Here is a 26298-nt window from a genome sequence, read left to right as displayed (position 1 = left end):
GTGGGTGGGCTCAATGTCTACAGGTGATCACGGGAAACAAATGACAAATCTAATTTGTGTGCAGAGATGTCGCACAGGATTGTTAATTTAACGGTGAGAGATGTGAGATTTCCGACGTCTTTGGAGCAGCACGGCTCGGATGCGATGGTAAGGTTGTGCAGATTCACGCTTTACATTAATAAACGAACCAGTCTGAGGCCTCTACTCTTTATGTCCACGCTGCAGCACACTGACCCGGATTATTCAGCCGCATATGTGGTCCTGGAAACGGACACGGGTCTGAAAGGTTTCGGTCTCACCTTCACTTTAGGGAAAGGCACCGAAATTGGTAAGAATTTCACAGCGAAGCAACACACTTCCGAAATAAAACGCGACATAGTTTCACAAGACCACAACAGCGCCAACTTGATGATGCGTTCAAGTACTTTTTAAAAACTCCGAATTTCAAATAGTTTGTTATATCTGAACGCATGGGGGAAAAAAATACTTGGAGGCTTAATTAACGCAGGCTAGAAAAAGTCTAAATGGCGAAAAAGAGTTTCAACTATGAGTCAGATGCGACACGATGCGGATACAACACACAAAATTACATCAAATTAGTCACATGCCCCAAATGTGACCCAGATATAGCATACACAATAGCTACCAAGAGATGAAAAAGACTAAAACGTAATAGAGAAATAAGAAAAACACGACAGAGACCCACAAATAGAGAAATAAGAAAAACACGACAGAGACCCACAATGCATCACAATTGTAAACAACGACAACAAAACAAAATATGAAAGTGACCACAAAAGACAAAAATAAATCCAAAACAGGATTCTTCATGAACGACATGACTATTATAATGCTGCCATAGACAGAGGGGCTAAAACAAATGCAAGACCAGTTTAAGATACTTTGTTCTTGCAACACAATTCATACCCAACTAAACAAATGGTCAAAGAAACTATTAAATAGTTAAAATAACTTCTTTTTTTTTTTTTAATTGTTCAGAAATGTAAGTGTTCAGAAAGTGATATGACGTGAAAATCTAAAAGATACACAATTTAAAAACAACAACAACTGCAGGTTAAATATGCCCAGTTCATTGTGGTTCAGTAGTAAATATAGCATATGAATGATGTCTGAGAAGGTCTTATCATATTTCAGTTTGTTCCAAAGTGATTAATGTATCTTTTCCTTTTCTTTTTATGCAGACTTTATACCTCCATCTTGTGGTCAGTTTCTGCTACTATTCAGTAGATTTTCCTGCCCTTTCTCATCATTACAGCAAACATTTTGCACACTCAGTTGGCCACTTGTCATGGACACCTGGATAAACAGTCCTGAATGAAGTCCTCCATTAATTTCTGTGGTTACACCCAGGCTTGCTTTGTCATTTATTAGGGTCCGAGCTATATGAAGTATAGTGTTTGTTTTGCTGCCACTGCGCATTGTTGCTTTATACAGATGCAAGTTTGATATTTGCTCCTTTCATATTGCAAATGCTCCATCAAACAAACCTCTTTTAAATCAGTTCGGATTAATATATGTGTCTGTCGGTAAATGTCCATCCTCCTTAAAAGTTTTTGTTGTTGTTTACTGGAAATCTGCAGTGGTGTCTGCTGTCAAGGCCCTGGTAGGACTGGTTGTTGGGAAGTCTTTGCAGGAGATTGTGAGCAACTTCCGTGGATATTACCGCCTGCTGACCAGTGATGGCCAGATGAGATGGGTAAGTAGTCACTTAGCATATAATAAATATCATATAAACTGGGAGGATAAACTTGAACTATGGGTGGACTCAGAATGAGGCGCAGTAAATGTTTAGGCTTTGTACCTTTTTGAATGATTTAATAAACACATTTTACATTTATTCTTGCATTGAAATTATTAAAGTTTTTACTTTTTCCTTCTTTTCATTAAAACTTAATTTGTTTATGAACATAAATGTCCTTGTTTTAATTTCATGGAGGAGTCTGTTTGTTTTCTGCTTCCATTTTCTGACTGTACAGCATTTGCTTTCAGAACCTTCTGATATTTACTGGAATTATATGCAGTGAATAATGAACCACTTGCACCACAAAACTCCAAAAAAGGGGAATTTCCATCCTTCATAACAGCTCAGGGTGGAAATGACTGGTGAATGGCTTCTTTGTTGTAGATATTTACATTTTGTTTGAATAATAAAAAAAAAAAAAAAAATCAACTAAATGTTTTTGCTGGAGGTTCTTCTGTAGCTCTATCTGGCTTTTGTCTAGAGTAATCTTTTAGAAAATTATTCTACTTCCTCAGATTTATGAATAAAAACAGCTTGAATCCTGTCTGCATTTAGATGAGATTGAAATAGAAAAGTATTTTGTGAAAGCCTATTCAACACATCATCTAAAATACAAGCAAAATGTTAACATTTTTTTTGTTTTCTCTGTGCTACTTTAATATAAATGTTCAATCTGTTTAATGAAAGTCCACATTTTCTCCTGAAGGAGGATCGTGCATATCCTGCTGACATCTAGTGGTCAAGTTAGAGATGGGAACTGCATTGAGTTCATTCAGATCTCCTGTAATAATATACCAGATATTCCTTGGATTTTTTTAAATGATATTCTTATGTCCTCTGCATTTTTCCCCTTTACCTTTTTCACATTTTTTTTTTCTTCTTATTAATACAACTTTTTCTATTAACTTACAGTCACTACCTATGGTGTCTGTCGCACCACACTGACTGTACATTGCCTCATTTATTTATTTAATTTATTTATTTAGAGAAAAACCTGGTACCACTTTTCTTGCATCTTTTCCATCTTCATAAAAAGAAACTTGGGTGTGGAATAAATTGACCTACCCATCGTATTTCTTGGAGCACTCATGGACCAGTCAGTGGAGAAATATACACATGCATCTCAGACTTGTGTGTTACTGCAATCATCTTGCTGTGCACAGACTTTTTAAATGCTTTAAAATTTGTGGTGTAATCAGGTATTTTATCAAGCTCATTACTGGATGTTATTGGCTATTTAATTCTTCTGCAGTGTTAACAGTGTTGATTTATTTATTTATTTATTTTTATCAAACCAACAGTGATTCCTTTACAATTCTGCTTCTTATTTACCCAAGTAGTAATTTTTTAACTTGTGTATTAAGGCGGCAATACAGCTGTTCTCACTTGCTGCATTAATGAGTATTAATGTTTCATTCTGCATTAAAAATAGATTTTACAATAACATTGTTTTAGTCAATATTATTACTGTTTTCGCATTATTTTATGATTACATGCTGAAGTTTTAACGCTACCGTCTTTTCTGACACAGTTGGGCCCAGAGAAAGGAGTGATCCAGCTGGCTACTGCTGCTGTCCTGAATGCTGTGTGGGACCTGTGGGCACGAGCTGAAGGCAAGGTGGGATCCACATTTAAAACATTGCTGGTAAATCGCAAATTCTCCCTCAAGCATGACACTTCACTACTCACGAGTTGTTGTCATCGTCTTCCTTTAGCCGCTGTGGAAGCTGCTTGTCGATATGGTGAGTCATTATAAACTACTTCATCGATTTATGTCCAGGATAACATGACAATGGAATATGTTGTCTTGTGCATCAATTCAGGATCCAAAGCAAATTGTCTCATGCATCGACTTCAGATACATCACTGATGTCCTTACAGAGGAGGAAGCTCTGGGTGAGACTGGTTCATGATGAGTATGATTGTCTGGCACAGTTTCAAATGAGAAAAAGAAGGAAGAAAGAGCAAACCTGCTTTCTTTAGTGCTGTTTTGTCAAACCATTTGGCCTCTTCTCTTTTTTATTCAGACATACTTGTGAAAGCTCAGGAGGGCAAGCAGCAGAGAGGTAAGCACACTGATGGTACTTTAATTACAAAAGCTGGCTGGAGTGCTTTTAGCAGACACTCATTTTCTCTTTGTAAACTCATTCTGTAGTACTTGTTACCGTGTGAACTGTTTCTTTTTTTACGTGCCAGAGGATCAAATGCTGAATAACGGCTATCCTGCATACACAACCTCCTGTGCTTGGCTTGGATACTCGGACCAGCAGCTCAATCAGGTCTCTGAACTATAAAACGCACCACATATCCTGTTTTTGTTTGGATAAATGAATTTATGACAGTTTGGTGTTTTCTCAAGCTTTGTACAGATGCACTTAAAAATGGTTGGACTAAGTTTAAGGTGAAGGTTGGGGCAGACCTGCAGGATGACATGCGCAGATGTCGTCTCATCAGGCAAATGATTGGACCCAGTAACACTTTGGTGAGATAGATTTTGCACAGTTATTCTTGCATTTCGGATAAAGAAATAAACTGAAGTGTCTTTGTGTCAGATGATTGATGCCAACCAGAGATGGGATGTAGGCGAGGCCATCGGCTGGGTTTCTGCACTGGCAGAAGTCAAGCCTCTTTGGATTGAGGAACCCACCTCTCCAGATGACATCCTGGGTCACGCTGCTATTTCTAAGGTGGGACAGAAGTTGGGCCTTTTTAGAAGGTGTTTTGAGCAGAGTTGCTTATTTGTTGAGATAAAATTTAGATTTGATTATCATACACTAAATGAAAAGCCATGTTTTAGAGCTCTTACTACCTGTCTGTTAGTGTTTGTCCTGCATCTCTTTAGTCGGCTCGTTGTGTGGTTTCATGACTTTGCATGTCAAATTGGTTATTTTGCATTTGTTGGCGTCTTGTTTTCATTGTCTCAGTTTTGTCTGTTTGTGGTCGTTTTTGTAAGTTTTTGTGGCTGAATACCATTTGTTTTCTCTGAAGCTGCTTTGTGTCACTGGATGCATTTTTGACTATTTTACATCTTTCAAGCTTTTTTGCCTTTTGAGTGGTTGTGTGCTTTTCCATGGTTCATTTTACGTTTCTGTGGTTGTTTTTAAGTCCATGTAAACATTTGAGTGAATTTCCAGGATTACTTATAACAACTACATCAAACACGGTGCCTTAAACCTCTAACAATCAGATGTGTGGATTACTTGTTGCAGGCTTTGGCTCCACTCGGAATTGGTGTGGCAACAGGGGAACAGGTCAGAGCTCAAGTTCCTTCCCGCATGAACATCATCACTCATTAAAATAAGTCCACCAGAATATTTTTCTGAGGGTAATAGTCTGGTTTTCTTTGCAGTGTCACAACAGGGTGATGTTTAAGCAGTTCCTTCAGGTGTCTGCGCTGCAGTTTGTCCAGATAGACAGCTGTCGGCTGGGAAGTGTCAACGAGAACCTGGTGGTGCTGCTGATGGCTCATAAGTTCCGAGGTAAAAAATTAAATGACAAAAAGCCTTTTCTTTTTGTGTTTTGGCCCTCTAGCTAAAACCAGTTTTCAACCATTTAATTATAAAAGGGGAAAAAGATATCTTTTTTAATGCACTGTAAATGAGAAATAAACATCTCACCTCTTTCATCTTGTTTTTAAGCAAATTCTGTATTTTTGTCCTCTGCCTTTAAAAACTTACAGAAAATAGAAAAAAAAGTTGTGAAATATAGCAAGTTTTAATCAAATCAGTTGATTAGATCAAAAGTATAAATGTTTATTTGGTGCCCATTTTGCCAAGTTGCTATGAAATGTATTTTAGTTTTGGTTGAAAGCATTTGGTGTGATTTCTTTTAGTGCCTGTGTGTCCTCATGCTGGAGGAGTCGGTCTGTGCGAGCTCGTCCAGCATCTCATTCTGTTTGACTACATCTGTGTGTCAGCAGATCTCAGCAACCGGTAAGAAACTGGATTATTTTTGTTTCAAGTTTGACCAGTTTGCAGATTGAGGTTAGAAGTTCAGATAATTCCCTTTTTCAGTATGTGTGAATACGTCGACCACCTTCACGAGCACTTTACTACTCCCGTTGTGATAAAGAACGCACACTACATGCCCCCCAAGGTAGGACAATTACATCTTACTAAGCATTTACTTTAAATGCCTAAATGGTTGAATCACTGCCTGTTGTATCTGAGTGGATTCCTGCTTTCAGGATGCAGGATATTCTTGTGAAATGCTCGAGTCATCAGTGGAAAGACATCAGTACCCTGAAGGAGAGGTGTGGAAGCTCCACAGGAGGAAATGAGGATCTGAAAATATTTCACCATATGACATCTCACTGATGTTTCATTAAAACAATTTCACTCTAATCTGCCAAGCTAATCCTACCTGAATGCTTCTGTTCAGATACAAATCATACACATTTAAGATTTTAATTAAATTACTGTTATCATTCTGCTTGTGTGGTTTATTATTTCTCATGTTGGTTTTAAGTTTATTGTAGAGTGCTTGCATTTTCCACACTATAAATTAAGTTGAAACCAACATTACCTTTAAATTTTGTCTGTAAAGACATTTCAATACCATGAAACCACAAAAATCTTAGCTCACACAATTTTTAATATACAAACTTTAGAACAAATAAGGATTATAAAACACACATTCACATAAAGCATCACAAAAACATTTGACATTAACAGAGTTTACAGATATGTGCAACTTAAACATGACTGCAGAGGAGAATAAACTGGGATTATTCATCTTATGATTTGTGGCTTCACACTGCCATCTGCATCTTGATGGAGGGATGTGGGTTGTAGTCGCAGATCTCAAAATCCTCTGCACAGAAGTCATCTATTTTTTCCACTTTTCTGTGGATCTTGAGTTTGGGGAAGGGGCGGATCTCCCTCTTAAGCTGTACATTTAAGACACATGAACTTGTTTGAGTTTTAAATCAGATGGGCATTTAAAAAAAAGAATGTTTATATGCAACTCACTTGCTCCTGTAGAGGTTCAATATGGTTGAGGTAGACATGAGCATCTCCCAAAGTGTGAACAAAGTCACCAGGCTGACCAGAGCACATGAAAAGGAGACATTGTCATTTGATGTGATGAACAACATGGCAGGGAAATGAAAAAGCACATACCTTCAGTCCTGTAATGTGTGCAATCATATAGGTGAGAAGTGCATAGCTGGCAATGTTGAAAGGCACCCCGAGACCCATATCAGCTGAGCGCTGGTACAACTGACAAGACAGCTCGCCGTCACACACGTAGAACTGACAGAGGGCGTGGCAAGGGGGCAGAGCCATTTGGGGAAGGTCTGCAATAACACAGATGTGTTAATCCTTCCTAAAGTTCAGATTTCTAAAGAAAGCATTAAGGTGATCCAAGGAAATTTTTAACTTGACTCACCTTTGGGATTCCAAGCACACATGATGATCCGCCGGTCTTCAGGATTTGTCTTGATGGTGTCAATAATGTTCTGTAGCTGGTCAATACCTTGTCCTGAGTAGTCTGTTCAAAGAATGAAATCAGTAACTATGGATACCTGATAAACAGGTGTTCAGTTGCAAGAATGATATACTGGGCAGAAAAACAAAACAAAACATATAGAATAGAATCACTGAACATGCAAGCCTGGGTTTTGATTTCTAGAAGCCATTGTCTTCATGCAAAACCCAACGTTAAATTAGAAAGAAAAAAAATACTACGATCTGTGCAACTAACAGCAAAATGGCAAGCTTAGAGGACATCTCGGTAAAGCTGGTACACACTGTACCTGTATGCATGTTTTTGTAGTCTGCACCGAAGTGCCTCCACTGGAAACCATAGATGGGCCCGAGGTCGCCCTCCTCTCTATCTGTGAAACCAAGGTTGTCCAGAAAGGTGCGGGAACCGTTGGCATCCCAAATCTTCACACCCTTCTCTGACAGCTCTTTAGCATTCGTTGATCCCTGTGATGTAACAGAAATAAACAGGTCATTGCCCAATTCACTTGAAACCAAAATATAATACAGAATAAAATTAAATTAAGGTGCGGTTTTACATAAGTCTCACCTTAATGAACCAAAGAAGTTCTTCCAGGACACCTTTCCAGAATACTCTTTTTGTTGTCAGCAAGGGAAACTGATCTACAAAAAGGGGAAAAAAAGTATACCATGTAACTGGCAAATCAAATCAAGTGTTTTTGTAAAAGTTGTTGCTACAAAGCCATAAAATTACAATTTATCACTATTACAGATAAAGAAAATAAGTAAAAAGGGTGACAATGATAACAATTTTTGTCCTTGATTTTTTATCAAGGGTTTGTTTAATTTCTTTGCAATAACTGAACACAAGCACACAACACTGCTCCCAACTCACCCTATTCATTCATCCCACATGAAAAATTACAATGGTCAGTCATGTGTATGCTACCGATCAAGAATAGTACCGAATACAAAACAGATCGTCCTTCCATTAACCTTTATATTGTTTCTGTAATTTTACTTATGATCTACAAATATATTAAACAGTTCTGGGTTAAACGGGAGCTACTTTTACATTTTGCGGTCATGTATCCTGGTGCCCAAACTTCAAACTTTGTCCGCTACTTGTTTCCTGCACTTCTTCATATTCTACTACACAGATAATGTATGGATGAAGCTGTAGTCTTTACCTCGTAGACTGTATCTGACTTGAACACCAAACACGGATTTGACTCCCGTCCCGGTGCGGTCTCCTTTATTTTTGCCGTTCTGCAAGATGTACTTGATCAAAGTGAGATATCCACGTTCATTGCACAAAATAGCAAAGTCATTCTCTGCTGCCGCCGACTTTTCTTCTTGAGCAGGAGCAGGACTTTGCTGCTGCTCTTGGTAGTGTATCTCAGAAACTGCAGGCATTGTAAAAGAAATTTTACCGAGTAAGCGCATTCTCGCGGTAAACTGTTTATATATTGGCGCTCTCAAAGATAGTTGGTCCATAGGCACGTATACGCAATTACGTCAAAGGCCTTTATCCAAAGAGCTGCTACTCTTTGTTTATTTCCGCTGTCGCCAACTCGGAAATCGAGCGAATCCTCTGTCTTGGCGGGTTATTTTGAATTTTACTTGGAGGGAAAGTTATTCCTGTTTCCAACTGCTAAAATAAAAGGAATAAGTTATTTTTTTTGTCCATAGCAGCAAAGTAGGACAAACACACAGCGCGCATGATGGGGGGGGGGGGAAATTCTGTAAAACATGGTGTTTCATCACAAGTATGTGTCCCATTATTAACTCTGTGTGTAAAAATGAACGAAGTTGGCTGGCCATGTGATTTAAGTAATATTTCCGCTTTATGCACGGAGCAGCGACCCTGAGCTTTGCAATGCGGCCTGTGTTGCCATGGCGACGTCGAGTGCGTATGAGTACGTCCCTCTTCCGGTGGAGGGAGGGGGGCTTGACTTCCCGTTCTTGTCCATTTTATTTATGCCCTTTCCCCCCCGATCATAATTGAAGTGACGTGTACAGCTACGGGTGTGATCGGGAGTGACACTGTAGTTACAGCTTAAGGTTGTGTGTTAGGGGCGCTTTGACACTGAGCCTAGGATTCAGATACCCAGACTAACTGACTAAACGGGGTTAATCAAATCCAAACCAAGAGCTTTCTCACATGAATGGTTTGTGGATGCTCATAGAGCATCTACAAAGAGCAAGCCAGGATAAGCTGACGGACTGGTCCCACCACCAGGTGAAACCAGTCTTGGAACGACACGTGTTCGCAGCTACCTCAGTTATAAAGATCCTCGCGATCTATCAGTCTCCGATAAACTACCATGGCAACGACAGCTCCTTCAGAGCAGGAAATCTTTAAACCGTATGAGTCAAGAATCATGCTAAAAATAAGGGAAGCACTGTCTATTAATGAGTACTATACATTGCCTGTGAATTGTATTGGTTTGTTTAATAGCAGGCTTAACATCTAATCATTTCAGATGGTCTACAATGTTGATTGGCAAGTCAGCAATCAAGCAAAGTGGCCTGGCTTGGTCCATGGCTCCATTTATTTCAGTGTGCAGAAATGAGGGGTGTCTTATCTGCAACAGGTGTAGGCAACTCCAGTCCTCAAATGCCACAGTCCTGCAAATGTTAGGAGTTTCTCTGCTTCAACACACCAGACACACATCAGATCTAATCAGCAGACTTGTATAGAGCTTGACATCAAATTCTGCACAAGTCTGCTAATTGGCCATTGATTTGAATCAGGTGTGTTGCAGATTAATTTTTTGACTCCCTGCGTCTTACTTATCCACAGAACAGTTGATTCAGTTTTGATTCCTGCAGAACTAAAAACCAACCAAAAAAAAAAAACCAACATTGTAAGTTGAGTTATTATGTCATGTATTTGTCTGAATTTGTTTGCAGTATTAATGCAGTTCACACATTAGTTCAGATATTTGGTTGATTTTCTGTCCTGTGCTCAGGAAAATAGAATTTTCAATGCTACATGTGTGTCTGCCTGATCTAAATACCATCCAATACACGCATTATGTACGTTGTAAAACTTTTCAACTCGCACTGCATTAACTGTGAAGTGTCTGTGATGTCCATGCTAAATGTTTATTAGAAATGTGCATAATAGCATTTCATTAGTGTGACTTGTCTTTTTAGGCATTTCAGAAATATCTTGTTGCACCTTCTACCACCAGCCAGAATGAAGAGCCATCAGTTGTATGTGTTGTCAGCCTCAGGTGCGGCTCCACTGCCTTCTGGTGATTGTTTGGAAAAATACCCCTGCCCTTCTCTCTAGAAGGATGTGTGTTTTGGAAGTCTTCCAAATGTATTTGTATAGGTCAATATACACCACACATATTTACACTGGTAAATATATGTAAACATATGCACAAATCATTTATTTATTTGCATTCTGCTTATTTCAATGGAGAGTCACAGGAGACTGGAGCCTATCCTAGCAGCTACAAGGCAAGGAACTCAAATCAGAAGGAACAATAAGAAGACAACAAATAAATATGTGAGGTAACCCTTAAGACTTAAGAAGAATATTCTTTCACTGCAATGATTGTTTAGTATATTGAAAGTAAGATTGAGGTGCTGTCTCACTGTCGGGCAGGAATGCCCAAAGCCCGTCCTTGAGGGTCGCTGTCCTGCAGGTTTTTGATGTATCCCAGTTGCAACATATCTGACTTCCATTAAATGGATCCAACAGCCAATGAAGTTCTGCACAATGATATAGTTTGAATCATGTTTTTTGGAACAGGGATGCATGGGAAACCTTCAGGATTGTGGCCCTTGAAGACTGAAGCTGGGCACCTCTGCTGTAGGGAGTCTTTGGCCTCCCTTGACTTTTTCTGTACTGAAAGAAAAAATTGGGGAGAATAAGGCAAAGGAGAAAACGCTACATGGATGTACAATAAAAGCTTATACTTATGCGTCTCTGAAAGAAGTTTTGTGGTGGTTCTTTCAAACCTACGGTAGCTAGAGGAATTATTTATGATCATCTGTGGTTGAAGATGTGCAAGAAAGTATCAGTGTTATTAGTTACTGATGTTATATAAATTGATCATTTCTGAACTTTTAAAAGGTTTCACAAATCCTTGATGAGCCTATAGGTACGTAATATTCAGTAAATATCCATAGCAACTGAATATTGTGCATTTAACCACAGAATTAATATGTATAGGACTATAGAAACCTGGGTCTTTATGTGTTGGAAGTTACCTCTGGTAACTCTTGAGGCAGATCCATTTTTGAATTTAATTAACTTACAAAAATAACATGCTGTTTACATAACTATTTATTTATAACTTTATAACTATTTATGTAAACAAAGAATGAATCGACACAATGAACATAAGATTGGCTTATGAAAGTTTAGAGGTCTACACAGCTCATGTTCAAGTTATACAGTCTTATAATCGTGCAAGTACATTGTTGAGCTGTACTGAAGACTTTGTTTAACTGATGAGAAACTTGATTAGATGAAGTGATGGTTATTTCATTCCTGTGTAGAAAAGAGCAACAATGAGGTCTTAGGTTTAATTTATGAAGTGTTTAGGTGAACAACTAGTTCACTACATTAAAAAGTCACTCAAATGATCATTGCCAAACTTTCTATCCAGTTATACAATCTTAGAGCCTAACATAACACTTTGCATGACATCATTAAATAAAACTGCAGTGCAGAGGGGTTTAAAATGATTATCTTGATTGAATCCAAATACAAAACTTATATAATACAATTTTTTTTAAATAATCAAAATGTGGTACCTCTCATCTGCTGTTTATAGAACATCAATGCTTCATGAGCGACATATCGAATAAAAGCAGGATCATCCATGACCAGATCTGCTGGGACCGGTATGGCTATAGGGGCTGAGCCCATTATAGAGACAACCACTCTGTGGTCCCCTGTAAGATTGTGATTCTTCAGTTGTTGCTGCAGTTTCACCTAAAAAAAATGAGACATAGTCAAATTGTCAGGTCAATGCTGCAACGCAGAATGAGAAAATGTCTAATATGGAAAATGATACAAAAAAACTCTTAAAATAATTATGGATAACTTCTGCTTATGCTTTTGTAATATGATTTCCACTGAATGTAATGTTTAGACAAAACAACTTGCATTAGCATTTATTAACCTGTATAAAAGCCAAGGAGAGGTCAAATTCACTGTTAAAACAAACATACTGTGATCACATTGAAGATATTATTTGGGTCCATGGTGATGTTGGACAGCTGGCTGACCCAGCCATACTTGTCCTGCACATTGCTGAGCCATTTCTGAGTGTCTGCTGTGTGTCTCTGGACCAGCTGCAGTCTCTGATCATACTGTTGACTGGAGGCATTGAGCAGCATGTACATCTCATCCATCTCAGACTGTAGCTGCTGCACATGAGGGCACTCTGTAAGTAGAGAACATGCATCAACACAGTGAAGAGCCAGAGCAAGGATGGAAAATCTCCACTGCTACATCAGTGCATTTTCTTATTTAGACGCTTCAAGCGCTGGTTTGTTGATAGTCCCTGCCAATCTTCCATTATATTACGATCTTGTGAGTTTGTAGAAGGCCTTTTAACTAAACCAGAACTAAGATCTAACCAGATGTTTTCAATGGGATTTACACTGAAAACAATTTCCACCAGTTTGGAAATAACCATACATACATTCCCCAGTGTAGTTGGATGTTTTTGTTGTTTTTTTACAGGTCATGTTTTGATAAAATATCCAAGATCATCCCCCAGACCCAAATTTTACAACTAAGGAGAATTAATTGTATTTACTTTTATTTATATAATATATATTTTATCAAAGTTTCTTTAAAATGTCTCTGAAATCTGATGCAATAATTGTTCTGATACATTTAATGCCTCCAGCACCAGGGGCAACAAAACAGCTTCATTCTTGATAGACAGTTTTACATTAGATCTTAGCAGCCATGGAAGATTATCCAGCAGTATTTGTGGCTATAAATGAACATATTTTCAAACACTGTATACATCATTAAAATGCTCTGTTTTGTTCATCTCAGTTTTTAGTTTTGCTTTTAAAACGTTTTAAAAGCAAACAGGTTTGTAAAACATGTTTAAAAAAAAAAAAAAACCCACATGCAAAATTTACCTTTCATTACAAAATCTTTGCATGTCTCACACACATCTTGGAGCACCCAGCATTCTGAAGTTTGTCTGCGGAGGCGTCTGCACAGATTACCACTGTGAGGCTGTTCGTAGGCAGAGAGCCAGCTTGTGTCTTTGTACATGAACACAATACAGCATTACTCTGATGCACGAGAAGGAAGTGAAAACATTGCCTTTAGTGTGGAGCCTAACATATCAGATACCTCTGCTTGATTGCTGAAAATTCTCCTCTGCTTCTCGAATCTCTCCGAATGCATCAGCCACAGTGGAGCTGAGTTCCTCCAGCACATCCTTCCCAAAGTCATAAGCTGAATGAAAGACGTCACCAAAACCCAGACTCTTAAAAAGTCCAGCTGTCGATCTGCCCTGCGTGGCTGCCTGAGAGCTGCTCTGGAGCTCTGAGATGAGGGATGGGAGAAAGGAGTGACCATCCACCTGTTGCATCTTTCTGAGCAGAATGATGCTGTTGTTGTACAAGAGGCTTAAGTTTGACAGCAGCTGGCTGAATGACGCTTCAACCTGCAGCAGCTCCAGATTTGTTTTGTCCTCTGCAATCTGGTTCTCAGCTGAGGTGGTCTTATTTGAATTCTGGTTTTGGTTGAGAACATTTTCTGTGGCGTCCAACTGGGTGGCCATTTTCCTGAAAAACTTCTCTACCTGTACAGAAGTACATGCATACATTCATTATTTCACCTGTCAAACAAGAGCATCTAACTCGCTCTTAGATTTTATAAAAATGATGTCAAACCTTGGAGGAGAAAGAGGAAAAGCCACGGCGACATGAAGATGTATAGAAGGCCTTACAAGTATCTTCCAGACAAGGTCTGCACTCTCTAAAGGAAGATCGAGCTAAATCTTGACACTGCTGCTCGGCCTCCTCAAATTTTTGCTCCATTTCTTTGACCAGCAGCATCGCCCCCTGAAGGAACCCCAAACACAAAAAACCTTGTCTCAGAAACATTTTCTTTTAATGAGCTAGAGCTCTGGCACACAGCCATGCTTCTCCTTCTGAAACGAACAGAAAATATACAAGTAATTTATCCTGACTGTTGTAAAGCTGCACCACCTGGACTCCCACGTTCATGGTTCTCTGTCTGCTTCGAGGTTTGAGTCAGAAGAACTCACAAAGTCTGGCATGAAACTAAAATGCTCATGTTGTGTGAAATGTGTTTCTGTTTAGATGCATAGGATATATTAAATGTGGGTTTCCTGCATCAAAAGCAATCCCTGCATTTATTTCAGTAGTCAACGCTGCATTACATAAACACAGTTTACCTTTTTCTTGTCACTGCTGTGCCTCAAGGCATCCATCAGGTGTTTGTGCTTATCTTCTCTCTTCTCCATTAGTTCTTTCACCTGTTTAACTCCTAGCATAGTCTGCTTTATCTCCTCGCCAACATAGTGCTCCCCAGCTGCAGACATGTCTGCACAGAGCAATAAAACAAGTTATGCTCAAGTTCTTTTGCAGATCTTTCCAGATGTTGTTTGCCATTGATGAAGACCTTACTTTTTAGTCTGTCTTCACTCAGAAGAGAGTCATCAGTACACAGAACAACCATAGTGATGCATAGCATTTGAATTATAAGTCCTCTCATCTTGTCTTCTGGGGAAAAAAAAGTGAAATTTCTTATTTCTTCATGTAATGTGCCAGATAAATTGCCATTAAGATAGAGATACAGAAAGTTGCCACCGTATTTTGGTCATCACATGAATATTAAGCTAAGTAGCAGATCCAATTTGACTACTGTATCAATAATTAGTCTTTGTAGGGCTGAAGTAACATATTACTTATGATAATATCTGATTTTAAGGTATTAAAGCTTGATTGTACATCAGTTTACAGCAATTTGACAAAGAAAGCATTTTCTTTAATTCCCATGTTCTACATAAGGGCATAAAAAATTGGTAAAATAATTTTGTATATACACATGCTATATATATATATACGTATATATATATATATATATATATATATATATACGTATATATGTATATATATATATATATATATATATACGTATATATGTATATATATATATATATATATATATACGTATATACGTATATATATATATATATATGTATATATATATACATATATACGTATATATATATATATATATATATATATATATATATATATATATATATATATATATATACGTATATATGTATATATATATATATATATATATATATATATATATATACGTATATATGTATATATATATATATATACGTATATATGTATATATATACATATATACGTATATATATATATATATATATATATATATATATACGTATATATATATATATATATATATATATATATATATATATATATATATATACGTATATATATATATATATATATATATATACGTATATATATATATAAATTCCCATGTTCATGTTAATTCATTTTGCTTCCCCAAGCAAAATGTCAGGTCTTATGGATGCTTCCTGATGAGAAACATGTTGATGCTTCCTATGATGGAACATACAAGCCTGTTTACATACACACTGACTGCTGTATAACTGAATGAATCTACACAAAACAGGAACCGAATCAGTTTAGAGCAAGAATTTACCTTGAGAATGATGTAGACATCAGACTCTGGAACAAAGCGGCAGGTTGTCCAGTTGGAGAGATGAGAACGGGAAAGTCTGCTTCCTCGAGGGTACTGTTCTTTTTTTATGGATCAACTGCAGCACTGATCCTATTATTGTATTTGCATTATGGGTTATGGAGTACTATACCCACAGCATACCTGCAGATCAGCTTAAGGCACACTTAACATACCATGCTCAATTGTTTGCCGAACTATCTGCCGCACTCGACTGTGTCTAACAGACTCCAGAGCCCTCCTCAGGTAAAACTTTATGCTCTAATCTGCACCAGACTGACAGTAAGCCCCAACCCCCTGCAGGGACCCAGCACATACTGGCTCAGTCTCAGTCGACAGCTAAGCTTTGCTTCCCAGGCCACAGCAGGAGCAACATATCCACACGTGTTCTTTCTGGTCAAAAACAGATTACCTGTAAAGACAAAATCCAGTTGTTTACAAGATTTTTTGCCATTACCACAAAAGCATCGTTATGTACAGTTTTTGTCATTTGTACTTTTATTTTTGCTCAGCAGGTAGATACTGGTTTAAATGAACTCCCATATGATATGATAATTCACCTACATATGGGGTTCTGTAATCCACCACAGGGAGTAAGCCTGAATATATTTTTTATCCATGTAACATTGTACAGTGATCAGCTACAGCTTGAAAACCACATGCTTTATATTGTGCAAGTCTGACTTCTGCTAAAAAACCAACAAAACAAAACAAAAAAAAAATAAAATGTGAATTCCACAAGACCTCTGAAATCTGTGTTATCAGATACCAAGACTTGAGCAGATGATCCTTTAAATCCTGTCAGTTGCAGGTGGAGTCTCCAAGGGTCAAACTTGTTTTTCAAGCACATCCCACATATGCTCAGTTGGATTGAGATCTGGTGAATCTGGAGGTCAGATCCAACACATAAAACTCTGTCACGTTCTTAAAAAATTATTCCTAGACAGCATTCATCAAATCATTCTGCTAAAACAGGCCATGTGACTAGCAACTTATACTGGTATGATCTTCATACATTCTGCTACCATCTCTTTAACAAGTAAACAAGCCCCTAAGCAACTAACAGACACTATGTAGAAAAATGAAAGCATTACCACTGAGATTGTTTCGCTGCTCCTTGATGCTGATCTAATACTCATACCGGGCATTTTAAGAGGCAGATATTCATCTTCATGGACAAACTGACCCATCAGCACAGCTTTTGTGGAAAAGAATCATATTTTCCACCTCTCCTTTCAGTGGACACCATTTAGCCTTGATCCTGTGGCCAGTTAACTGGTTGTCCTTTTGTACCATTGCATACCGATAACATCCCACAACAATTACTTTGCAGATGCTTCGACATAGTTATCTTTGAAATGTTGGAAATTAGGTTTCAGCTCCCTTAGACTGCTAACTGGCTAAAATATTGGAAAAAGATCATTTCTTATTTACTATGTTCTGGCCGGAGCCTCAGTGTTCTTCCATCAACATAATTATGTGCATAGTTGTTATTGTGATGTCTCAACACAGCATCAGCATAATAAAAGTGAAATTCCTGTGTTGTTTCTGACCCCTGTGTTGAGGAGAATCCACTGTTGCAAGCCTTGACCCAGCAAATGAGGTCTTAACCCCTGAATGAGCACCAGCAGGGGCCTGGCTGTAAGATAGCCAGCCCTCAGCTGCTTTTTATCAGCTCACCGCAATCTCTGAGCCCAAATACTAGCCTGCCTCCAACCACTGCTGAAAGAAAAATAACCATTTTAAAGGCTTTAGGAAAACAAGCAATTAGTCTCTTTATCATCGCAGCAGATCTGGAATCTAATATGTGCCAGACTGAGTCAAAATTTGAGTTATTAGTGCTGAGCCTGGATTAGAGTTCTGTGATGTCCATATGACAGGGGAGGACAGAGCATAGTTAAATGTCTGCATGGTTGTTCGTTAAAGCTGAGGTAGTTGGTGTTACATTTATCTTTTCCTGTAAAATGGTTTGAGCTATTGAAGGTATAAAAAAAGACCCCTGAGATCATATCATGAATCCCACTGACACTCGCCTGGACTCAAGATACATGAGAGTCTTCCTGTCAAAGTTCTTTGATGTCCCTTGTTCGTCTGGAGGGACGCAGCTGGGGTTGTGCCTTTGATCAGTGATCTGCATCTGCAGGCCAGAGATTGGAGACACAGGAAGTGTTGAAATTATCACAGCACCTGGAAGAATTAAAGGAAGAAAAAAACTGGTGGACCTCACCATCCAACTTTGATAAGCTGTAGCTAATGTTGGCCATACAGGGGATCATTATCAGCTGAATGTTTGCTGAAACAAAGGCTAACAAATTCATATATCAATATTTTGTACAATATTTTGTACCTAACTGAAGGTATGACTGTTTAAAAACATATTTTAAATAAAACTCGTGACAACTAAGTGGTTGAAATATTGAACGCTTAACATTAGAAACAGTCAAGGAAATCTACTGGCAGAAATGGAATGCAGTTTTTAAAACTATATCCTTCAAAGGAAACTAAAACCAGAAACTACAAAGAAATGCCACCTTTTCAGTAATTCTTTCCTCCACTTTCCTTAACCTTTGGAAATGATCTGTAATAGGTACCAGATTTTCACCCGAGGACACGATTGCCATCAGCCTCCTGTAACGCAATGTCATGTCCGGCTGGATTACTTCAGCACCGCACGACGTCTCGCGGTCTGCGGTGCGGAAGTAGTCTGCGCCTCCTCCCTCAGTCCTTCCAGGAGGAGACTCGGCAGGAGGCGACAGGACGGTCACTGACTTTCAACCACCTAACACTGTGCAGCACAGATGTGGGTAAAGTAGGGAGTGTCAAGTTCAGAAAGATAGCAAGAAAATGCGTGACAATACGGGAAATCAAGCTCCATAGTTTTCAAAATAAAAAGTTTAAAGTTTTGTTTTTTTTTATCTCAACCCCCTTAAACCCAAGTTTTATTTTTGCTTCCATTTTAGATTTTAACTTGCTATTTGGTGTATTTTTTCATATATTATGGACCTATTATATATTTTTGATATAAGAATAATTTTAAAAGTAAAAAAAAAACTTCTTATTTGCCATCACCAGATGGCAGTGTAAATGTCCACGTAAGTGTAAAAGAGGCATTTACACAAAATTTTGTGAGTTAGTACAGACAACCTAAGTTGTGACGTCCACATGGACACTAGTTTAGAAGAGATTACAAAGACTTGACGAGATAAGTTAGCTAGGTAGGTAAAAAAAAAATTGGTTCAAAACAAAAACTAACAGAAATTAATAAAAAAAAAAAAAAAAAGTGAAACATATGTAATACCAGAAGAGTGTCTTCAGGAAACTAAACTCAATGAAGTTGGCTTGTGATGGCATGTCATGATGTGTCATGTCATGTGTCACATGTCATGGTGTTTAAAATTAATTTTTAAAAGTGTTATCTTAGTTTTCTGCATTTAAAGATTTTTACAATTCAATAGTTTTTTTTAAACCATTCTTTTCTCTTGTTCATGTTTTTAAAAATTTGACAATCTTATCCAGCAAGTCTTAACTTTTATACATTTTTGAACAAATGCGGAAAAATTCAACAAATAGTCTGATTGTTATGTGATGCTTTTTAAGAACTTTGGATTACTATAACTAACTTGCCCTAGAATCAACACAGAAACTGACCAGACATTTTAGAAGGCACACTTAAGCCTTAAACCAAAAGCTCCTTCTACTGTCTATTAATAGGTGTTTCTAAAGTTAGTTACTGTAGCTAAAGTTTTAGTGTTTTTGTGGACTAATAGAAAGAAAGCTTCTGCTAAGAGAACATGTCACAAAGCTCTCTTTGAAAGCTGTTTTATTATTTTTCTGCAAACACATGTCTGATATTATGAGTGCTGTGATGATATAAATGCATAACAGGAAACGCGTCCCCTCACTCCTTTGGCTTAATACAATGACACAGAAAATGATCTGTTCTGACATCTAAATATGTGACAATCACACATACCTTACAACTTAATTTACATGTGTATCATGTCAACATGAAAGACATCTGGTTTATATTATACTTGTTTTTCTTGTTATGACAGAAAAACTAAGTGAACGCCAATTTGTGGGGACTGCAATTTTGCCCATGTTTAGAAAGTCATTTTTGAGGGTTTGACTTGGTTATAGGGTCACAAGAGGAAATTAGGCATTTATGCTTAGGATGCCAGCAAGAGAATGCATTGTGTTTGATTGTGTTACAAAGTTCATAAACACAAACGCAATATTTTTTTTGTGAACTATGTCATCTCATAGCCTGAAGAAAGAGCCAGAATATCTGTCACAGAATGACTGTTCCACGTTTTTTTTCTCCCTTTTTTTCCAGTCAGTAAAGGCTTTTGTTTGCACATTTTTTAATTGTGGTATTTCCCATAGCCTCTAATTTCAGTAAACATATGTAAGGATGCTTTTTACTTTGTGAACTAGCGCTCTCTCTAGTGGCAGCAGTTTGTTGTTGCCAGTACATGGGAATGTTCCCGTTTTCTCTATGAAAAGTCAGCATGCAATTCTGTCAGGATATTTTTAAATCTATTATTCAAAATACGCGTTTTTGAATATCTAGTATTTTAAAGAGTGTCATTAAAAGGAAAAGAGCTAAAGGAAAAAAATAAAATAGAATGCAGGATGTTTTACTCTGAAATTAACACCGGAAGTGAAAGTTGTTGCGTGTAACTTAACTGTTGTAGTGAGTTTCTGCTCTGCGCAGCGCGGCGAGACAAAACTCCAGGATCATCACAGAACTACTTTAACAACTCATTAGGAAGCGGGCAGAGACGATGGGATTTTAAACGTAAAAGATAAGAAACATGAGCACAGACGCATAACTTTTCAGCTTTTTGATTATAATTACACGTTTATCACGTTGCGCTGGATGCTGAGATGCGCAGAAAGTGAAGGATCCTCATCGCTTCTTCTGTCCACAACGAGTTATACAACGCCATGAAAGGTATGAACCGTGGGAGTGCGTGCAGATAGTGGTTTAATATGCATGCTTCCTTTGTTTTAGTTTTACAGATTTTGCACTTTAACATTTAAAAAAAAAAAAACTTTCGTTGTGATGATACACATTTGGATGATATCACGGTATTGAGGAGAAATGATGGAAGACTCAAATGCTGAAGAATCAGTTGCACCTCCTGAAAGAGTGAAAGAGCAAATCATATCATGGTTGTAAAATTGATCTGCTTATCTGCAGGACTCTTGACATCATGAATCCCATAGAAAACATGACATGCAGGAAAGCTTGGCAAAAAGCTTTCTGATGAAGACTGCTGAGCACCACCTGCTGTATTTAAGATTATACTCCAACAAGTAGCCAGCTAAGGGATACATACTCTAATATTGTAATAAGTAAGAGCGTAATTCTAAAATGTGAGAGAAATTTAGATTAGGTGAACACTCAGGAATTTGGAATCCATTTGGCATAAGTGGGTTTTCATGTAGTCTAGCCCCCTCTGACCTCCCACCAACAGAGCACACTCTGCTCATCCCTCGCTGTCTCACTTATCTCTCTCCCCCCTACCAAAGTCGTATTACCCTCATTCCCATCTGTCTACCATTACCAGAGATGTTCTCCATGCTCTGCTCCAGTCTTCAGCTTGGTGTAGTAGAGTGTAATTAAGGTTTACTGTCAACAACCCAGAGAAACCGCAGCCTGTTGCTTTTACAGTTCCCTGGAGCTCCTATCTCCACATACACACATGCTAGAAATGAATTTCTACTATCCCCGGGGTATGTTTTCCTACACAAGTCATTTCTATTTAGGGACAACATTATGAAATCCTGGTTTCTTGCAACTATGCTTTGTTTTTGTCTATTTTGATTTAATTTATGGACTCCTACCAGGTGTTTTCAACACAGTGTGCCCCCTGTAGTGTGCATACGAGCCATTAATGTCATGTGTTTCTGCTTATGTCACACAGACGACTTTGCAGACGAGGAGGAAGTACAGTCTTTTGGATACAAGAGGTTCGGTGAGTGAGAAAGGAACCTTTATCTTTTTAACTTTTTCCAAAAGTTGGACGAAAGAGAAGCCAACACACTCTGAGCTCTTATCATAAAACTTTTATTGCCCTGCCATGAATAAAAGGCACTAAGTGTGTGGGCTTGACTCTCTCTTTTCTTTTCTACATTTGCTTACCTAAAATTCTTTTTTTTTTTTTACGTCAGGACAGACAGCTTGGCTGCTTGGACCTCATCATTCCTGATATTTGGCACTAATTGTTTTGCCTCTGATGGCAGAATTTGGGTTGAGCATAAATGCGGCTGACAGTCTGTGAGGTCTAGCTCACCGCAGGGCCATAGCCTGCTGACAGAACTCACCAGATCAAAACGTTTCGGAAATTCTCCCCTCTCCTTTATGCACTTCAACAGAGTCACTTAAACGTGGTGACTCACATAAACATGTTGGGGCTCTCAAAAATGTGGTTACGCAAACTAATACTGTTGTCATGGTGCACAGTTATGTATGTTGTAACCAACGCAGGCAGTTAGCTGCATCCATTTCTGTTTTGTTTAAGTGTACCCGTGTACATGGAGAATGGTTTTGCGGGTTGAGCAATGACACAGCTGTATTCTCAGCCAACATGAATCCTTGCAGCATTTCTGAACTATTTTTTATAAAATGGATGTAGGCCTGTAGGTTCATCTTATAAGTCTGATCTGTGTCTCAGCATCTCCTCACCCCTACGTCCTCTTGACTGTTCATTGCCAGTTATGTTGAAGAATGGACTCAGAGGATAAAGGATCAAGGTAGGGACGATGTCTGCCAGAGGAGCTTTAAGTGAGGATGCACCAGTGTATCCGAGTCTGCAAACATCTGAAAGGGATATGAAATATTGTAAACTGAAGAAAAAGTAAATATCAGTGAAGTGAATATCATTCATTCACATCTGGCAGACATACAACAGTAGCATGCTAGAGCTAAACGATGGTTTGATAATGCAGTTTTTCCATTCATGTTTAACTGATATCAACTTAAAGTTAAGGTTCTGAAGGAAATATGTCTCATTTTAGTTCGATGCTTGTCACCTCTTCTCCCCTGCCTGCATCTCCAGTTAAAAGGCCTCAGACACAAGGAAGGGAGTCAAGAGGAAGCATCAAGTGTGTGCAAAATGGAAAATAAGATGAGAAAGTTGTGTAACAGCAGAAATTTGGTAAACATTTGGGAGTTTTAACCTCTGCTGTCTTTTTTTTTTTTTTTTTTTTTTTTTAGTTTGTTAGGGTTGTTTTGTTTTTTTAGTGACAAATGTGATGAGTGAGATTACCTGCTAATCCTTGGATTAGCAGGTAGATCTGAGATCCAACCTGCAGATGCTCGGAAAGCCCAGATGATAACTAGCTGTCACTCACAAGATGCAGATGCTGTACCCCAACGCACATCTGCCTGTATAATTTATTCCATCCTGAACAATCTCATTATTTTACATAATAAACATCATTCAGTATTAAAGCATCTACAAAAATTCTCATAATTTACTCACAGACATGTCAACAGTCAGACACCAGTGAAGTTTTTTTTGCTAACTAACAAACAGGCTAATAGCAGTTTTCAGTTTTTACTGTTAATTTTCACACAAATCACACTCAATTATTTGCTACAGCTCAGTATTGCTGTAAAACATTATTTTCATACTTGTCAACTTATCTTATACATAGTAATGTCAAAATTCATTTGAAATTTGGTAAAATTTTACTGAATCCTCATGTGATGCAGCCTTCATGTGACATGGCTGGAATGACCCACAAATATGAAAATGTGCAAGTAATAATGATGACGTCTATCTAACCATCCATCCATCCATCTTTTATATATGGCTTATTTGAATTTAGGATCGCAGGGAAGCTGGAGCCAATCCTGGCAATTAGCGGCCGAGAGGCAGGCTGCACTACTGTCGCATGTCTGTCATAAAGGCTGACACAGAGAGACAAACAAACCCTCACACTTACTCCTAGGGAGAATTTAAAGTGACCAATTAACCTATTATGCATGTCTTCGGACTGTGGGAGGAAGCCAGAGTAGCCAGAGAGAACCCACATATAAATGGGGAGAACATTAAAAGAATAACAGATAGATACCCCTGTTCTAACCCCTCCCAAGTGGAGGCTTGAACCAGTAACTTTCCTGTTTTGAAACTGTATCTAACCATATATTTTGTAAAATGTTGACTCAACCCTTTAACGCCCAACCATGTACTCATAACATCTAATCCTATCAATTTGCAAATATAAGGAATTGTGAGTAGGGAGGGATTTTAAATCTCTGACCCAGACTGTCACAAAGGTCAGCGGGTTAGGTCCCTGGATTAGCAGCTCCTACCATCTCATTCTTTTTCCGTGCCAGCCTTTGCAGCTATATAAATATTTACAACATGTGGAAAGTGGGCATAATGGTGAATGGGCACGGATGCCATCAACATAATGAAATAAATGGTTGATGTGCTGTTAAATGAAAACTTGAGTTGTGTTTATGTAGAGAACAGAGTCTTGACAATCTTGTAGTTGTGCAGTTGTTGAGCTTTTGTTTTGAATGCATATTTTGCACTGCACAACACTGTATATAATTCATTTTGTCCTGAAACTTGGTTGTTTGATATATGAAAAACCATCTGGAGCCGCTGCTTGAAAGTGTTTAGGAATGATCAGCTTCAAAAAAGACTTGGCAGGTGATCCAGTCTATCACCATCTATCACAGTTGAGGTTAAGCAGACATCAGCAATGCAGGAGCCAGATGAGTCAATCCAGCGCCTCCTTGCAGGGAAAACATCTTTCCCAATCAGAAAGTCGCAGTTCTGATAAAGCTAAAGAACTCTTTTGGAGTGGCAACACTTTGCAAACCAACCCTACCAGCCAGTTGAGGGCTTGGATTGGTCTGAAACAATCACTGCCACAAATTCAAATCTTTGGGCACTGATCTCATGGATTTCATAATTCTGTTGCCACCATAGACCATATATGAAGAATGCACAGAGCGTCCGGCAGTGAAAAGTGAAGCCTATGCGGAAGTGCATAAAAACTGCAGTTCCCCCTTCATCCACTAGGTGTTGGCTGCAAAACAGAGCAAATCCCCATAGACTCCCATGTTAAAAAGGCCAACTTCACAGCAGAAATAAACATGTTTACAGCCTGGTTCAAAAATAAATTTTTGGTTTAATAGGTCAGGTTTACCTTCATGACAACTGTGGCGGAAGTCAATTTTTTCTAACTCGTCCGTTTAAAAGTAATTTAATCTTAAAGTTCGGCATATTTAGGGGCATGTCCTTTTGATTGGCAGGTACCCGATCTCCTGTTTCAAGTCGGAAGAACGTAGAACAACCGCGGTTTTTAGCTGGTTAACAACGTGACTTAGGGTTAGCCCATTTACCTCCGTTAGCTGGTTAGCTCCTGTTATCTCCAGCTTAGCTCGGTAAGCTCTTAGCTACAGAAAGCTCGGAGTTTGCTCCATGTCAATCATCCATCATGACGCTCACAGCCCCCCTCTCAGCTTCACCTCTTTCCCCATATTTGTATTTTCCGGGCGAGACGACACGGATGCCTCTGCCAAGATGGCGAAAGTAGGAACCGCCCACCGAGCTTCAATTCAGCTCTTCAGAAACCTATGGGTGACGTCACGGAGGCTACGTCCATCTTTTTATATACAGACTATGGCTGCCACGCAAGATCACAGGCTGAGTGCATCTGTTCCGGCTTCATGCCAGCACATTTACACTGGATTATAGCTTCATTTTGAAACAGCAAAATAAAAAGAATCTAAGAATTTTTCTAAGAATTTTTGATAAAGTAACATTAACAATGCTCTCTTGAGCTCTTTACTACCAGCAAAGCTCATGATCTTTTCTCTCCTTGTTGGCTGCTGTGAATATACTTCGCAAATATCCAAAATACAGTCTGTAAAGTGGAATCTGTCTCCATCCTAACTGCTACCTCTGATGTGGCACTACGCTCTGTTAGAAAAGCTGCCGGTCAACATGTTTGACAATGAGTGCTCGAATTTGTGTTTTTGAATATTTCAGAGATTGACTCCAAAGAGCAAACTCTCTTTCACACACACATGCTCCAGTACTGCTTTATGGATTCAAAATATATTTAGGATCCAGAGCATTTGTGTCCCTGTATGGAGGGTGTTCCTGCAGGATGACTCATGCACACACACAAAGCTCGGCCAAGGTCTGGGAGTGGAGATGTGAGGGAGCAGAATACACTGTTTAACCCGGCACCAGCACAGATGAATTCAAACTGTGTTAAAACACAATCTCTTTCATCCAAGTCATCTGAGTACAGGCATCCTGTTTGTCTTTCTCTGTGAG

At 38.4% G+C, this 26298-nt stretch overlaps 4 protein-coding genes across 5 annotated transcripts in view; 2 read left to right on the top strand and 2 right to left on the bottom strand.

Annotated features, from left to right (window-relative positions):
* The first annotated feature begins 28 nt into the window (after positions 1-28).
* Positions 29-6149, top strand: enosf1 (enolase superfamily member 1). The gene is made up of 15 exons (XM_079260207.1): positions 29-147; positions 226-328; positions 1602-1717; positions 3294-3380; positions 3478-3504; positions 3586-3658; positions 3790-3828; positions 3959-4041; positions 4122-4244; positions 4315-4449; positions 4972-5013; positions 5112-5241; positions 5595-5694; positions 5776-5857; positions 5949-6149. Exons 1-15 carry the CDS (start codon positions 67-69, stop codon positions 6039-6041), a joined length of 1314 nt encoding a protein of 437 aa, XP_079116333.1. The 5' UTR covers positions 29-66; the 3' UTR covers positions 6042-6149.
* Positions 6150-6512: 363 nt separating this feature from the next.
* Positions 6513-8652, bottom strand: tyms (thymidylate synthetase; the record flags this gene model as incomplete). Its single annotated transcript, XM_079259956.1, has 7 exons — positions 6513-6650; positions 6733-6804; positions 6883-7058; positions 7151-7252; positions 7518-7692; positions 7796-7869; positions 8397-8652. 7 exons carry the CDS (start codon positions 8650-8652, stop codon positions 6513-6515), a joined length of 993 nt encoding a protein of 330 aa, XP_079116082.1.
* A 1992-nt stretch (positions 8653-10644) lies between these two features.
* LOC306770934 (clusterin-like protein 1) lies at positions 10645-14911 on the bottom strand (the record flags this gene model as incomplete). The annotated part of the gene is made up of 9 exons (XM_079259954.1): positions 10645-10673; positions 10991-11071; positions 11986-12166; positions 12406-12620; positions 13336-13464; positions 13556-14009; positions 14101-14271; positions 14628-14776; positions 14860-14911. The coding sequence occupies 9 exons, from the start codon at positions 14909-14911 to the stop codon at positions 10645-10647; spliced, it is 1461 nt and encodes a 486-aa protein (XP_079116080.1).
* Positions 14912-20716: 5805 nt separating this feature from the next.
* The window catches only part of LOC306770891 (collectin-12-like), a 43549-nt gene continuing 37967 nt past the window's right edge, over positions 20717-26298 (top strand). The window contains exons 1-2 of one of the 2 annotated variants that reach the window (XM_079259906.1): positions 20717-20939; positions 21916-21966. In XM_079259906.1, coding sequence (XP_079116032.1) covers positions 20933-20939; positions 21916-21966 — 58 coding nt within the window. In that variant the 5' untranslated portion in view covers positions 20717-20932. Of the gene's footprint in view, positions 20940-21585; positions 21725-21915; positions 21967-26298 lie in introns of those variants that run through there. The other variant, XM_079259905.1, reaches the window with a different exon arrangement.

This window comes from Telmatherina bonti (genome assembly GCF_933228915.1).
Source record: "Telmatherina bonti genome assembly, chromosome: 20".
Classification (NCBI taxonomy): domain Eukaryota; kingdom Metazoa; phylum Chordata; class Actinopteri; order Atheriniformes; family Telmatherinidae; genus Telmatherina; species Telmatherina bonti.
The sequence above is the reverse complement of the archived record's forward strand: the minus strand, read 5'-3'. Positions and strand labels throughout refer to the sequence as shown.